General features: G+C 47.2%; 1 protein-coding gene across 5 annotated transcripts in view; it reads right to left on the bottom strand.

Annotated features, from left to right (window-relative positions):
• The window catches only part of SBF2 (SET binding factor 2), a 585,530-nt gene that overhangs the window by 444,841 nt on the left and 123,491 nt on the right, over positions 1–17,198 (bottom strand). For all 5 annotated transcript variants that reach the window (XM_063946447.1, XM_063946443.1, XM_063946444.1 and 2 more), the window contains exon 2: positions 933–1,018. In XM_063946447.1, coding sequence (XP_063802517.1) covers positions 933–1,018 — 86 coding nt within the window. The remainder of the gene's footprint in view (positions 1–932; positions 1,019–17,198) is intronic.

Here is a 17,198-nt window from a genome sequence, read left to right as displayed (position 1 = left end):
GGCACTGTACAATGTGAGAACAGGGTGATAATGGACAGACCACTGGATAACAAGACTAAACTGTAATGAATGAGTACCTTTATTGAGTTACCCTATTGATAACACAGCAACAAAACATTAGTCTAGTTAGAAAAAAAAATGCTACTCCTCTTTCAGGATGGGTGCGGATGGGTTTATAATTACATACATTGGGTCCCTTTAAAAAAAAAAAAAAAAAAAAAAAAGGGATCCTGGGCGCTGTACGCTGCTTCAATTTATCGTCTCCAAGTGGAATGCAATGGCCAAACTTCAGCAAACACGTGCTGGAGATTTAATGTCATTTGACGTTCTTCCAAATTCTATTCCAAGTTAAAAAAAAATGGCCAACAAACAAGCACAATGCAATCCAAGAAAATGATTCATAAAGAAAGTTTTTTTTTAAAAATCACAGTAAACCAAACTCTATTATTTAATGTTTCTCAAAGTTACTTGAATCGTGTGTTTACAAGGTTCAATTCAAAGGAGAACACCCCCCTTGGGGCACATTTCCCAATAACATTCCCGTCTCACCACTGCAAAGTTTCCAAGCCTAGGGACAGTTCTAGAGTTACCACAGTTGGGATCTGCAATGGGAACGACTTCCTGGGAGGCAGAAGGTGAAAGACGCACAGGATTGGGTAGTCGCTGGAGGAGCAGTCATCCAATCAGCTTTATCAACACCTTGCACTTTACATCTACCAGAATTACAGATGGCAGGAACCACTCCGGCGTTTGGCCATTGCAGTCCTACCTGTGGCAGTACAGTGGCTGGGATTCTCCTGTAGGAAATCACAAGATCCAGGCTCCAGTACACCACTATGTTGCAGATAAGTCCAGTCACTTTTATTTAAAAAGCTAAATAGAAAACACTTTTCCTATTACATATAAAGGTGATAATATAATATTACACGTACCAGTTCTATGCCTTGTGGGAACGGCGTCTCACTCCAATCAGTCAGCGGAAATCTTTGTATGATTTTGCCAAATCCTTCACCAGAGCCTGTAAATATAAAATGCACGTCAGAAGTTGTAAGCAAGAATAACAACACGGTAGCCACAAAGGGTAACACAAAGAAATGACTGAGTAACCCACAGTAACCACAAAGGGTAACCCACAGTAACCACAAAGGGTAACCCACAGTAACCACAAAGGGTAACCCACAGCAACCACAAAGGGTAACCCACAGTAACCACAAAGGGTAGCCAACAGTAACCACAAAAGGTAACCCACAGTAACCACAAAGGGTAACCCACAGCAACCACAAAGGGTAGCCAACAGCAACCAGTAACCACAAAGGGTAACCCACAGTAACCACAAAAGGTAACCCACAGTAATGACCAAGTAAAAGAACCCACAAAGTGACCACACAGTAACTACACCTGAAGGAAGATTATACACTGAATAATTACATTCATAATATATAATGTAATGTCTGATTTAACGTAGAATAAAATAACTTAGGTTGGATAACACAGGGCACTGTGTCGGGTGGTCTTCAGGTTGCCGGCGCCGGAATCCCGATCGCTTGCATACAGACATCTTTTCTACCTCTTGGGGGTCCACGACCCTCCTGGAGGGAGAATAGATAGCGTGGCGCGCCATCGTGCCCACAGCGTGGCGAGCATGCAAGGGGCTCATTTGCGCTCGCCCAGCTGTCGGTATGCCGGCGATCGGGATTCTGGCGCCGGTATGCTGGCCGCCGGGAGCCTGACCGCCGGCATCACATACTACACCCCACTGTGTCATCAGAAGAAACTACATAAAGTGCAGTTAATCAAAAAATAAGCAAATTAATTTACTAGATCTAGAAAAATCATGGGAACAATTAGACCAGACAGCAAATTCTTCTATCGGAAAAGTGCTCATCAAATGAGCCGTGTACAAGTTCCAGAAGTGTGTCAGTAACTTTCTCCTGTAGAGCACGTGTTCCGTCACAGAGGTGTATACTGCACGACAGCTGCACAACATGTCATCTGGAGGCAGGCGATTCCCATACACAGGAACCATGAAACAATCAACTCTCACTTCATTCACAACACCCACCGAGTCTGCAGGCAGTGGCACTGGCGCTTTCACTGTATATAACTGCAGCCGGTACCAGGCGGTTATCCTCTCCTTACGCCTGCACGTTGCCGGGATCCCGCTGGCAATAAGCACAGATACAACGCCATTTGCAGGGAAAGAGAACCAGGAATAATGCATGTATGCTGTACCACAATAGTATTTTACACACTTGTAATAAATGCTCATTTAGATGGTGAAAATGTTATTGTAACGTTGGTCCACCTGCATAAAACACAAGCCTTAGTATACCTCCTACTGAATAAGCCGTTTCATAGATTTGCATTTTTCTCAAGAGACTTTTTTGTATACAGAGTGTATATATTTCTATACATTGTAAGCCAAGCATGCACGTGAGCAACCGTGCACTGAGCAGGTCACACTCATTGCGCTGAAAGGCAGGAGCGCCGGCGTCTTCCCAGCGTCCAGCCTTTTGGCTGCATACTATGGTGCGCCAGGATGTTGTGTAAGGATGCTGCAGGTGGAGCGCAGCAGTGACCGGAAGTGTCCACCTCCACCCTCTCTTCCTTGGTTTAGGAAAGCCCGTCTGCTTCCGCATCAGCATCCTATCTGCTACCTGTAGCGTCTACACACACACCTGCTTACTCAGCAGCACATTAGCAATTAACCATTGTATTAAACAACCATAAAAACATGAATGATTTGTTGAGGAATAATTAGCAGCACGTGTCGCCGTATTTCGATACAAATCCACAGCTTATAAGCGAAGATCATGAGATTTTACATACGAGCGTATTAAAACACGGCGGAGGCAACTACATCAGTTTGAAATCCCTAGCACCCCTAGGGGCGAGGCAGCAGCACTGAGTATTTCAGCAGACAGCATAACTCTGGAATGCCTGCAGCAAGTTACAACAAACTTGGTACACATATGACTTACACTCTGGAAACAAACACTGTGGGGGTAACACACCACTAGCACCCCTAGGGGTGGAACAGCAGCGCAGACTATATGAGGACATGCATGATATGTCAGTGAGGACAGGGCTGCATGTGACAGGGGCAGTGACATGATGTGAGGGGGGGAATGCAGGTAGCACAAACCCACACACTGAGAGTTATATAGTGGGAGGAGCAGGGTCCCCAGCAGCACAGAGTATATCAGGAGGTGAGTGATGGATGAGTGAGGACAGGGCTGCATGTGATAGGGGCAGTGACATGATGTGAGGAGGAGAATGGAGGCAGCAGGAAGCCACAGACTGAGAGTTATATAGTGGGAGGAGCAGGGTCCCCAGCAGTACAGAGTATATCAGGAGATGAGTGATGTGTCAGTGAGGACAGGGCTGCATGTGACAGGGGCAGTGACATGTGAGGAGGGGAATGGAGGCAGCAGGAAGCCACAGACTGAGAGTTATATAGTGGGAGGAGCAGGGTCCCCAGCAGCACAGAGTATATCAGGAGATGAGTGATGTGTCAGTGAGGACGGCTGCATGTGACAGGGGCAGTGACATGATGTGAGGAGGGGAATGGAGGCAGCAGGAAGACACATACTGAGAGTTATATAGTGGGAGGAGCAGGCTCCCCAGCAGCACAGAGTATATCAGGAGATGAGTGATGTGTTAGTGAGGACAGGGCTGCATGTGATAGGGGCAGTGACATGATGTGAGGAGGGGAATGGAGGCAGCAGGAAGCCACAGACTGATAGTTGTATAGTGGGAATACCAGGGTCCCTTGGGGGACCAAAAAGGGGTCCGGCCACTACACAAAGTGCGACAGGGAAGCAAGATATGCCTATATACTAGATCTCCAACCAACGAAAATTAACGAACTATAATTCTAATTTACCATCCTCATCCCAACGACGGGTATATATACACACACACACACACACACATTTTATATATATATAAAATGGTAGTCAAGAGGAGGGCCGTGAGAAAGGTATAGAAGGAGGATTGAAGTACTTTATACATGAAACGGACAGTCTAGTAGTCAAATTAGGTGCAGAGGGGCCGGAGTGAGGACATATAAAAGACTAAAAGAGGAATGGTGTGAATCGGAGGACAGAAGGAGGGGGAGTGGGGGGGGGAATAAGAATTTACTTACCGATAATTCTATTTCTCGTAGTCCGTAGTGGATGCTGGGAACTCCGTAAGGACCATGGGGAATAGCGGCTCCGCAGGAGACTGGGCACATCTAAAGAAAGCTTTAGGACTATCTGGTGTGCACTGGCTCCTCCCCCTATGACCCTCCTCCAAGCCTCAGTTAGGATACTGTGCCCGGACGAGCGTACACAATAAGGAAGGATTTTGAATCCCGGGTAAGACTCATACCAGCCACACCAATCACACCGTACAACTTGTGATATGAAACCCAGTTAACAGCATGATAACAGAGGAGCCTCTGAATAGATGGCTCACAACAAGAACCCGATTAGTTAACAATAACTATGTACAAGTATTGCAGACAATCCGCACTTGGGATGGGCGCCCAGCATCCACTACGGACTACGAGAAATAGAATTATCGGTAAGTAAATTCTTATTTTCTCTGACGTCCTAGTGGATGCTGGGAACTCCGTAAGGACCATGGGGATTATACCAAAGCTCCCAAACGGGCGGGAGAGTGCGGATGACACTGCAGCACCGAATGAGAGAACTCCAGGTCCTCCTCAGCCAGGGTATCAAATTCGTAGAATTTTGCAAACGTGTTTGCCCCTGACCAAGTAGCTGCTCGGCAAAGTTGTAAAGCCGAGACCCCTCGGGCAGCCGCCCAGGACGAGCCCACCGTTCTTGTGGAATGGGCTTTTACTGATTTAGGCTGCGGTAATCCTACCGCAGAATGCGCCAGCTGAATAGTGCTACAAATCCAGCGCGCAATAGACTGCTTAGAAGCAGGAGCACCCAGCTTGTTGGGTGCCATCAGGATAAACAGCGAGTCAGTTTTCCTGACTCCAGCCGTCCTGGAAAAATAAAATTTTCACGGCCCTGACAACGTCCAGCAACTTGGAATCCTCCAAGTCCCCAGTAGCCGCAGGCACCACAATAGGTTGGTTCAAGTGAAAACCTGAGACCACCTTCGGGAGAAACTGAGGACGAGTCCTCAACTCTGCCCTATCCATATAGAAAATCAGATAAGGCCTTTTACATGACAAAGCCGCCAATTCTGACACACGCCTGGCCAAGGCCAAGGCCAACAGCATGACCACTTTCCACGCGAGATACTTTAGCTCCATGGTTTTAAGTGGCTCAACCAATGCGACTTTAGGAAATCCAACACCACGTTGAGATCCAAAAAAGTGCCACAGGAGGCACAAAAGGAGGCTGAATATGTAGTACTCCTTTAACCAAAGTCTGAACTTCAGGCAGTGAAGCCAGTTCTTTCTGGAAGAAAATCGACAGAGCCGAAATCTGGACCTTGATGGACCCCAATTTGAGGCCCAAACGTCACCCCTGCTTGCAGGAAGTGCAGGAATCGACATAGTTGAAATTCCTCCGTCGGGGCCTTCATGGCCTCCCACCAAGCAACAAATTTTCGCCAAACGCGGCGATAATGTCTTGCGGTGACATCCTTCCTGGCTATGCTCAGGGTAGGGATGACTTCCTTCGGAATACCCTTTTACTTTAGGATCCGGTGTTCTACCGCCATGCCGTCAAACGCAGCCGCGGTAAGTCTTGGAACAGACAGGGTCCCTGCTGCAGCAGGTCTTGTCTGAGCGGCAGAGGCCAAGGGTCCTCTGCCAGCATCTCTTGAAGTTCCGGGTACCAAGCTCTTCATGGCCAATCCGGAACCCCGAGTATGGTTTTCACTCCTCGCCTTCTTATTATTCTCAGTACCTTGGGTATGAGAGGTAGAGGAGGAGACACATAAACCGACTGGTACACCCACGGTGTCACTAGAGCGTCCCCAGCGTTCGCCTGAGGGTCCCTTGACCTGGCGCAATATCTTTTCAACTTCTTGTTGAGGCGGGACGCCATCATGTCCACCCGTGGTCATTCCCAACGGTTTACCCGCATTTGGAAAACTTCTGGATGAAGTCCCCATTCTCCTGGGTGTAGGTCGCCCATCGGAGAATCCTTGTGGCTTCTGCCATCGCCATCCTGCTTCTTGTGCCGCCCTGTCTGTTTACATGGGCGACCGCCGTGATGTCGTCTGATTGGATCAGTACCGGCTGGTTCTGAAGCAGGGGCCTTGCTTGGCTTAGGGCATTGTAAATGGCCCTTAGCTGCAGAATATTTATGTGAAGCGAAATCTCCTTGGAAATTTCTTCCCTGTGTGACTGCACCCCAGCCCCGAAGGCTGGCATCCGTGGTCACCAGGACCCAGTCCTGTATTCCGAATCTGCGGCCCTCTAGTAGATGAGCCCTCTGCAGCCACCACAGCAGCGACACCCTGTTTCTTGCTGACAGGGTTATCCGCTGTTGTATCTGTAGATGGGACCCGGACCATTAGTCCCACAGGTCCCACTGGAACGTCCTTGCGCGGAGTCTTCCGAATGGAATTATGCTTCGTACGAAGCTACCATTTTTCCCAGGACTCGTGTGCATTGATGTACCGACACCTGTCCTGGTTTTAGGATGTCTCTGACTAGAGATGACAACTCCTCGGCTTTTTCCACTGGAAGAAACACTCTTTTCTGGTCTGCGTTCAGAAACATTCCCAGGAACAGAAGACGTGTCGTCGGGACCAGCTGTGACTTTGGAATATTGAGAATCCAGTCGTGCTGTTGTAGCACTTCCTGAGAGAGTGCTACCCCCACTACCAACTGTTCTTTGGACCTCGCCTTTATCAGGAGATCGTCCAAGTACGGGATAATAAAAACTTCCTTCTTGCGAAGGAGTATCATCACTTCGGCCATTACCTAGGTAAAGACCTTCGGTGCCGTGGACAACTCCAACGGCCGCGTCTGGAACGGATAGTGACAGTCCTGTACCACATATCTGAGGTACTCCTGGTGAGGGGGGTAAATGGGGACATGCAGGTACGCATCCTTGATGTCCAGGGAGACCCTGTAATCCCCCTCGTCCAGGCTCGTAATAACCGCCCTGAGCGATTCCATCTTGAACTTGAATCTTCTGATATAAAAGTTCAAGTATTTTAATTTCAAGATGGGTCTCACCGAACCGTTGCGGTACCACAACCACTGTGGAATAGTAACCCCTTCCTTGCTGAAGGAGGGGCACCTTGACAATCACTTGTTGTGATTATAGTGTTGAATATCCACCAACACTGTCTCCCTGGCAGAGGGAGGTGCCGGTAAGGCAGATTTTAGGAAACGGCGGGGGGAAGAACATCTCGAACTCCAGCCTGTACCCCTGAGATACTACTTGAAGGACCCAGGGATCCATGTGAGAGAGCCCACTGTCCGCTGAAATATCTGAGACGGGCCCCCACCGTACCCGGGTCCGCCTGAGCAGCCCCAGCACCATGCTGTGGACCTACCGGACGCAGGGAGGACTTCTGCTCTTGGGAACTAGCTGTGTGTTGCAGCTTTTTCCTCTACCTTTGCCTCTCGGCAGAAAGGATGAGCCTCTAGCCCTCTTGCTTTTCTGGGGCCGAAAGGACTGTACTTGATGATACGGTGCTTTCTTTTGTTGTGGGGTAGCCTGTGGCAAAAAAATCAATTTCCCAGCAGTAGCTGTGGAAACGAGGTCTGAAAAACTATCCCCAAACAGTTTCACCCCCTTATAGGGCAACTTCCATGTGCCGATTCGAGTCGGCATCGCCTGACCATTGCCAAGTCCATAACCCCCGTCTGGCGGCAATGGACCTAGCGCTTATTTTTGATGCCAGCCGGCAAATATCCCTCTGTGCATCACGCATGTATAAGACCACGTCTTTTATATGCTCTATTTTCAGCAAAATATTGTCCCTATCATTAGTTATTTTCCGACAGGGAAACTGACCACGCAGCGGGAGCACTACACATCCATGCCGAAGCAACGGCTGGTCGCAATATAATGCCCTAGTGTGTGACCATATCTTATAGGGTAACCTCCTGCTTTCTATCAGCAGGTTCCTTCAGGGCGGCCGTACCCGGAGACGGTAGTGCCACCTTTTCTGATAAGCGTGTAAGCGCTGTATCTACCCTATGGGGTGTTTCCCCGCGTGACCTATCCTCTGGCGGGAAAAGGTACGCTGCCAATAACCGTTGTAGAAATTATCAATTTCTTACCCGGGGAAGACCACTCTTCCTCACACACCTCATTTAATTTCTCAGATGCAGGAAAAACTACTAATAGTTTTCTCTCACCAAACACAATACCCTTTTATGTGGTACCTGGGGTATAATCATAAATGTGTAATACATTTTTCATTGCCTCAATCCTGTAACGGGTGGACCTATTTGGAGGGTACACCAGTCTCATCGATGTCGACACTGGAGTCAGTATCCGTGTCGACATCTGTGTCTGTTATCTGAGGTAGCGGGCGATTTTAGAGCCCCCCATGACATTTGAGACGCTGGAACAGGCACAAGCTGAGTAGCCGGCTGTTCCGTGTCGTCGACCTTTTATGTAAGGAGTTGACACTTTCACGTAATCCTTCCATAAGTTCAACCACACCGGTGTCGACCCCGCAGGGGGTGACAACATATTTACAGGCATTCGCTCCGCCTCCACCTCATTATCCTCCACATACCTGTCGACACAGCCGTACCGACACACAGCACACACACAGGGAATGCTCTGATAGAGGACAGGACCTCACAAAGCCCTTTGGGGAGACAGAGGGAGAGTATGCCAGCACACACCAGGGCGCTATATATCACAGGGATAGCACCTATAAAAAAGTGTTTTCCCTTATAGCTGCATATATATTGTATACTGCGCCTAAATTGTGCCCCCCCCCTCTCTTTTTAACCCTTTCTGTAGTGTATTAACTGCAGGGGAGAGCCAGGGAGCTTCCCTCCAACGGAGCTGTGAGGGAAAAATGGCGCCAGTGTGCTGAAGGAGATAGCCCCGCCCCTTTTTCGCTGACTTTTCTCCCGCATTTTTATGGATTCTGGCAGGGGTTAATGTACATCCATATAGCCCTGGGGGTTATATGTGATGTATTTTTGCCAGCCAAGGTGTTAATATTGCTGCTGAGGGCCCCCCCCCAGCGCCCTGCACCCATCAGTGACCGCAGTGTGAGGTGTGCATGAGGAGCAATGGCGCACAGCTGCAGTGCTGTGCGCTACCTTGATGAAGACTGATGTCTTCTGCCGCCGATTTTCCGGACCTCTTCTTGCTTCTGGCTCTGTAAGGGGGCCGGCGGCGCGGCTCTGGGACCGGACTCCGAGGCTGGGCCTGTGTTCGATCCCTCTGGAGCTAATGGTGTCCAGTAGCCTAAGAAGCCCAAGCTGGCTGCAAGCAGGCAGGTTCGCTTCTTCTCCCCTTAGTCCCTCGATGCAGTGAGCCTGTTGCCAGCAGGTCTCACTGAAAATAAAAAACCTAAAACTAACTTTTATCTAAGAAGCTCAGGAGAGCCCCCTAGATTGCACCCTGCTCGGTCGGGCACAAAAATCTAACTGAGGCTTGGAGGAGGGTCATAGGGGGAGGAGCCAGTGCACACCAGATAGTCCTAAAGCTTTCTTTAGATGTGCCCAGTCTCCTGCGGAGCCGCTATTCCCCATGGTCCTTACGGAGTTCCCAGCATCCACTAGGACGTCAGAGAAAGATAAAAAGTAGTAGTAGTAGTAGTAGTAGATTGGGGGGGGGGGGGGGAGGGGGGGGGCAGAAGGGGTAGTTAAAAAGTACAGAAGAACATACATGTGGATAAGGTCATAGAATGGGGGTGAGAGCAAGCCTAGGGAGAGAAGAGGCAGAAAGGAAAGTAGAGGAGAGAATGAGATAAAGAGGAAGGAGAGGGGGTAGAATATAGAGCATCAGTAACAAGAACAGACATGGGAAGGGATGCAAATAGAGGGTATATAATAGTAATAGCTTTGTTTGTTTATTTATGTACAATTTCTTATATAGTGCAGCAAATTCCATTGCGCTTTACTATTGGAAACAACAGAAATAGAACAAACCGGATAATAACAAACAGTCATAGAGGTAGGAGGGCCTGCTCGCCAACTTTCACTCTATAGGGAAATAGGCATTGATTCCAGGAAGGGTCGCATTATGAAGCCTAGACCAAGGAGACCAAACTGCATGAAACTTCTCCACTGGGTTGTTTCGGAGCTTGTTAAATATTCCATTTTGCAGATAAACCAAATCCGCCCTATAACCTATAATATGTGGGAGAGAGAAGCAGACAAAGTGACAGATCTGAAGGTATAAAAGTAGCAGATGAGGAACTGCCCATAAACTGACCGTTCATGAAAGATTCAGGACGGAGATCAACGGCTGAGTCAGTGTGAGAAGTACATGGTCAGCAAAGAGGTTTATAGGGCGAACTGTCTATAACACAAGAAATGTCCCGAATCCTAAAGAATATGGCTTTAAAGTGCAGACTATCAGCTTTTATTTGAGGCTATTCACATCCGAATGGGAGGAAGGGTTTAGGAATTACATGTGTTTAATAATTAGACACCTCTTCTTCAAGGGACCAAAAGCCGCTTCATGGACAGGTGCTTGTTATTCCCTGGTTGTTCCTTTATCAATGAAGCAGGGAACAGGTTTGGAGCGGATTCCAGGTTTGGCATTTGCATTTGGAAGTTGTTACGGCGAGCGCAGAACATATGGTCATAACCCGGGCACTGGAGAACTATATGGAAACGGTTAAGCTACATATCTGGGAGATTTGGTGCAACCATACCCAAAATACCAAAGGCACGCACCTGATGCAAGTACTGTATACACTCGGTACGCATACCGACATATATTCTACTGATTCAAAGGTATTACCCTATCAGGCGCTTGTCCCTTCTCTATTTTTTTTTTTTTTTTTTTTTTTTTTAGCCAATTTGACCTCATTGGCATACAGAGACATGCACTCGTGCAGCCACCCAATAACTAGCTGTGGGGGCGTGTCATTGTCACCTCATTTGCATACTTTGCCTCTGGCATTGGACAGGAGATGCCAAAGGAATAAGGTGTAAACTGAGTAAATTAAATCTAGGAGTAGCAGGACCTATTGGTAATTATATGCAGTGTGTTACAGCCAGTACTAAAGACTGCGCTGAGCTACACTGCTCTTATTTCTGCCATAGCGATCAATTTCATTTCAGCAGTTGTGTTAAGGGCTCGACAGAAAATGACTGCCTCGTGCTGAAAGGCTGCCAAATAATACAGAAATCACAAGAACGTTGTGTGTGAGGATTGCTGTCCCTTGGCTCACTGTATAGGCTAATCTTTAACTTGCCCAGGAGAGGTCACATTCATAGACAGGGAAAACAAAAACAAGACGCCTTTACTCACACTGTACACCTTTTGCACCAAATACAGCCTTGGTTGGCCGAACTCATCGCCTCTGCGACACCACAATGAAGGTGCTGTAGACCCGAGATGGGACACAATGGGCGATGTTCAATTGTTAGAATCGCGCCCAATCTCCCGTCTAGTGACAGGGGATCACGGGGCGATATTCAATAGATCCCAGTACTTGCGCATATCGCACCCATAGCAGTACAGTTTTGTCTAAACTAAACGCGAAAGTCACGTTTGATTGCCCAAGCGGATCTCTTTTTGCATATTTCAGCTCACCACCCGCAGGGGTAGCAAGCTGAAGTGATGTTATCGCACCCGTCAGCAGAAACCATTGAATATCAGCCGGCGGGTACAAACGTGTGCGGGGGAGAATTGAATTTCGTTGAACGGGCCTGATACGGAGTAGTTGTATCGACTTTCAAGCATGTTTGTGATCATTTGCTCCCAGGGAAGCAGCAGCTGCGCAAACTCCGTCCACGTCTGAATCAGGCACAGTAAGCGCAGCCATTTGTTTGGGTCCAGAATTCAGCAGATCAATTCACCAGGAACCAATGATGTGACTTGTTTCAATTGGCAGCCTCCACTCTTCTGTATGGACAACTGGGCATCACATTCTCGCCATTTATTAAATATTATTCACACATACACGGATACATTTCCACCAGCTTTTCAAAACTGGAGATTTATTAAATAGCAGTTTAGTGACAGAGAAAGGCTTTCCTGGCTATTAACATCTGAATATCATATTTAAAAGGATTTTAAAAGGTCTTTCAACACCTAGGAGTATATTTACTAAAAATAAAAATAAAAGTCTTTCCAAAGCAATGCCTGTTTGTGACTTTGATCGCTTCATTAAAAAGAGCAACAATAATTAATCAGGACTGTTTTGCAGGTTTTATTTTTGTCCTTTAAATCCAGCGGTCAAAGTCACAGCATTGTAAATACAGGTCGAGTCTCCCATATTAAAATTGCATGGGACCAGGAGTATTTTGGATATAAGATGTTTCCGTAGTTCGGAATATTTGTATCCCATGAGATGTCTTGGGGATGGGACCCAAATCTAGACATAGGTGGTCATTCCGAGTTGATCGCTCGCTAGTAGTTTTTAGCAGCCATGCGAATGCATTGTCGCCGCCCACTGGGGAGTGTATTTTCGCTTTGCAGAAATGCGAAGGCTTCTGCAGCACAGCGCCTGCAAAAACATTTTGTGCAAAACAAGACCAGCCCTGTAGTTACTCTTTGTGTGCGTTGATTCTAACGTTGGAGGGTTGGCTTTTGACGTCACACATCCGCCCAGCGTTCGCCCAGCCACGCCTGCGTTTTCCCTGGCACGCCTGCGTTTTTCTAAGCACTCCCTGAAAACGGTCAGTTACCACCCAGAAACGCCCCTTTCTTGTCAATCTTCTTGCGGCCGCCAGTGCAAATGAAAACGTCGCTAGAACCTGTGCAAAACCACAAAGGCCTTTGTACCCGTATGTCGCACATGCGCAATGCGGTGCATACGCATGCGCAGAAATGACAATTCTTAGCTTGATCGCTGCGCTGCGAACAACGGCAGCTAGCGATCAACTCGGAATGACCCCCACAGGGCGGAATTCAAATGTTTTGTCCGCTGGCACCCACCAGAACAATGGAGCTATTCAAGTTTACCTCTGTTCAGGCACAATGGCTGCTAGCATTTGCACGTCTGGCAAGCTGCAATGCTCAAAGTGACCCATTGTGACACTCAAACGGTACTTTTTTGCAATCACGCCCATAGAATGCAGTTATGTTATATACACACACAGCCTGAAGGTAATTTTATACAGTATTTTTTATAATTTTGTGCAGAAAGCAAAAGTCGTCAATATCTCGATCGCGCTCAAAAAATTCTTATATTTCGGAATATTCCGTATTTTGGAATTTTGGATATGGGAGAATCCACCTGTACGGTACTAAAATGCACACAAGGCAGCAGAAAAGTAAGAACAGAAACCTACAGTAGGATGCTATTCTGGAATAAAAGCAAAGAGAACATAGAACAGCAGAGATTGTCATTACGTATAGGAGCAGCACTTCCACTGTTTACAGTTTCTAAGAGAGGTCGGATACGTGACGGCAGCTCCCGACAGAATTAAGGAATTCTGTGCGCTGATGTAGACTCAAATATTTTTCTCTCCTTACTAGCTCCAGGGCAACAAAGTTGGTGCAGTTGATGGTGGGAATCTTCAGACAGGTCTAATAAGGATTCCCACAATTTACAGAGAGGTTATTGGGGAGTAATGGTGGTTTTCACCTAACAAGCTGTAACATTGGGCACTGGGCACTACAAGCTAAATATAACATTTTCAAGACTTCATAACATGGAACAACGAGAGTTGGGATGTCTGCCTAGCAGCACAAGACAGCGGAGCTCATTTTCAGCCATGTGGAGATATGTGTGGAGTTTTTGTGTTCTTACCTTGTTTAATTCTGGTTAATTGGCCCTAATGTTTGTGGTCCTGTCGTCGCAGAACCTAATGTATACTGCACAGGACTGTGGTGTATTTTCTACAGTGCATACGTTATTTCTGTACTAGCGGTATTTACTACAGTATATATATTTACCCAGGGGCCAAGACCATGCACTCTCTAATGGTTAGCCAAGCCACTGTGGCAACTGGTCACACCCCTAAACCTGGGCCCCTACCAATGCATTTCCCCGGTGGGCCCTTCATGTCCCCAGTCCAACACGGATGTCACATAAAGCATAGCGATACTGGAAGCTCTAACTGTATAAATGATGGTTCCGTGTTGTTTGTCAACCATTAGGCAGCTTTAGATGACCCAGACCGTTCTATATACTAGGTCTTAAGATAAGGACACGGCAGAATGTACATGTACGCATTCTGAGGAAGGGAAGGGATTGTTCCAGGATAAACACGGATTTGATTTAACGCTCCCTTAGGAGTGATGTAGTTGACAATGATTTGCCCTCACAGAATACACATATTTATAGGGTCACAAATCAAGTGACCAGTGGGATACAGGAAGAGAATGCTTTAACCCATGCACCACCATTACATGACCAGTTTAGCAGTAAATATCAGACAGATACGTGGGTCCGTATGGCAGGAGTACAGTGTGACCACACAGGTGGCAAACCGAAGCATTACACAGCGGTGGCTGGGGGTGGTACAGGATGAAGGTGCCAATATATGGGTCAGGAATGGGAAAGAGGCATAGTTCCTATATGCACGCAGGGAGACGTACATTACTCAGTGTAGACAGTGGGTAGGTGGGCACAATGTAATGTGTGTGTGTGTGTGTGTGTGTGTGTCCGCTGTCAGTGGTCATAAGAGTCAGGGCAGTATATGGCTCTGTGCACTAAACACAGAGCGCCACTGTATGGCACCGCTGCTGTCAGGGGTACTGTATATCCGTAATTATGTACTAAGCTGTGTAATAACCACACTACACACACACCCAGCAACAATTACAGACTGTACAACTTCCACTGTATGCCGTCACCTACTAGCAGCACTAGAGAAACTGATGTTGTGTAAGGGGCAAGGTCTGAGGGCAATATTACTAACATGGGGTGATGTGATGGCATGCGTCAGTGATTTGAGGAACATATGGCGACGTCTGAGGGCATGTGGAGGAACAGACAGGCATTTAAGGGGTACAATGGGTGATCTGAGGGACCTTAAAGGACACGTGGAGAGGTCGGGTACAATTAAGGGGCACATGGAGAGGTCTGATGGCTATATAATAGATTTAACAATAAATTATGTGTGGACACAGAAACAATGAAGTAGAACCCCATTTTTTTATTTTTTTATTAATGGGTCCCTAGGATCCACAATTTTTGTCTCTGCACAATCACGGAGGGTGTTATAAGGGCGTTTGCTAATTGATCACAACTGGGCATAGTATACACTGTTCATCGGCTGGCTTCATTTGTAAGCAAGCCCAATGAAAATCTGCTCGGTCTAAATAGATTTCTTCTTCTCAACACTTGCGATGTCCATAGATCACGCAGAACAACGCTTTGGTAATCTGTAGACACACTGACCCATGTTTGGCCAACTTTCTACTATAGCCGCATACCTCGGGCCAGCCAATATTGGAAGACAGATATGAAGATCAATAGGTCCATACAATCTACCATGTTACTTAGGTCAGTCCTGTGTCTTTACATTTCTTTACAGTTTCTCTACTTCAGAAGGAAACATCATTCCACACATCTATAACCATCAGAGGTCTCTCGTAGTCCTATATCCCTGGGCTCTCCACGCAGACGTTTCCGAAACAGCCTTTGTTACTGTAACTTATATTAAACAAAATGAAGTGCTATTAGGAAGCCTTTATAGCAGGCCTGGCCAACCGGTGGCTCTCCAGCTGTTGAGAAACTACAAATCCCAGCATGCCCTGACACAGTATTACTTTTAGGCCATGCTAAATCTGCAGCAGGGTATGCTGGGATGTGTAGTTTCACAACATCTGGAGAGCCACAAGTTGGCCAGGCCTGCTTTATAAGACTGTTTGGGAAGCACCAGTAGATGGGAGGAAGACCCTGCAGTACTACATATTAACCCAGACTTACCTATCAGTCATCCCACAAAACTTTACTCTCACGCTATTGTGAAAATGTATATTACTATTTATTTATTTATTTAAAAAATATTTTACTTGTTTAATAAATTATGGAACAGGTCATAATAATCGCTCATCAGTAGGAAATAAACTAAACTGTTGGAAGAGGAGTCGGAGGTTCTGACATCAGTTTGTTCTGCAATTGGCATTAGGTGATGCCAGGATCACAGGGGGAAGGGGGGGGGGGGGGAGAGAGAGAGAGAAATATTTCATGCTTCAAACATTGATCCTCAAGTGTGTCCAACAGACATAAAGATCACTTGGCATGCAATTTTGAAAAAATCTAGCAATTCTAGAGCAGCAGTCAGAGCGGAGGGTGGAGCGGGACAGGACAGGAGTCAGAGCAAAAGGGTGGAGCGGGACAGGAGTCAGAGCAAAAAATTGGAGCAGGACAGGACAGCAGTCAGAGCAAAGGGTGGAGCGGGACAAGCCAGGAGTCAGATCTAAGGGTGGGATGGGACAGGAGTCAGAGCAAAAGGGTAGAGCGGGACAGGAGTCAAAGCAAAAAGGTGGAACGAAACAGTAGTCAAAGCAAAATGGTGGAGCGGGATAGGAGTCAGAGCAAAGGGTGGTACAGGACAGGAATCAGAGCTAAGGGTAGAGCAGGACCAGCCAGGAGTCAGATCTAAGGGTGGAGTGGGACAGGAGTCAGAGCAAAGGGTTGAGTGGGGACAGGAATCAGAGTTTAGGGTGGAGCAGGACAAAACAGGAGTCAGATCAAAGGGTGGAGCGGGACAGGACAGCAGTCAGAACCGGGGGTCAAGCACAGACTGAGGCGACACCGGCATGTGCCAGGTACCTTTATTATATTGCAGTAATTGTCTAAAACATGGATTAATCTATCATGCTGGAAATTGGCCAGAGACATCATCTCTACTGTTGTATTTGGGAAAATGGCAAACGTTTCCTGACTAACGGTACCTGTGGAAGCCGGTGGGATAATTACTGACCCAGCACTACTGTAAGTCATTTACACGCGGTGGGGACAAAACGCCCGACTCAGACATGTACATAAATCAGATATTTACGTAAATCTACAATGTTTAATCTGTGCCGCACTGCGCATGTGCATATCTGGCCTGCAGTATGATTGACATTCGGCTGGTGTTAGTGGGTGGTGACAGGGCGGCGAAGGGGAAGCGCTCCAGAACACGGGGATGTGTCTGCCCTGTTTTCTTGGCCAGT

Source organism: Pseudophryne corroboree, chromosome 11 (assembly GCF_028390025.1).
Source record: "Pseudophryne corroboree isolate aPseCor3 chromosome 11, aPseCor3.hap2, whole genome shotgun sequence".
Lineage (NCBI taxonomy): Eukaryota > Metazoa > Chordata > Amphibia > Anura > Myobatrachidae > Pseudophryne > Pseudophryne corroboree.
This window is presented reverse-complemented; position numbering and strand designations above follow the sequence as displayed.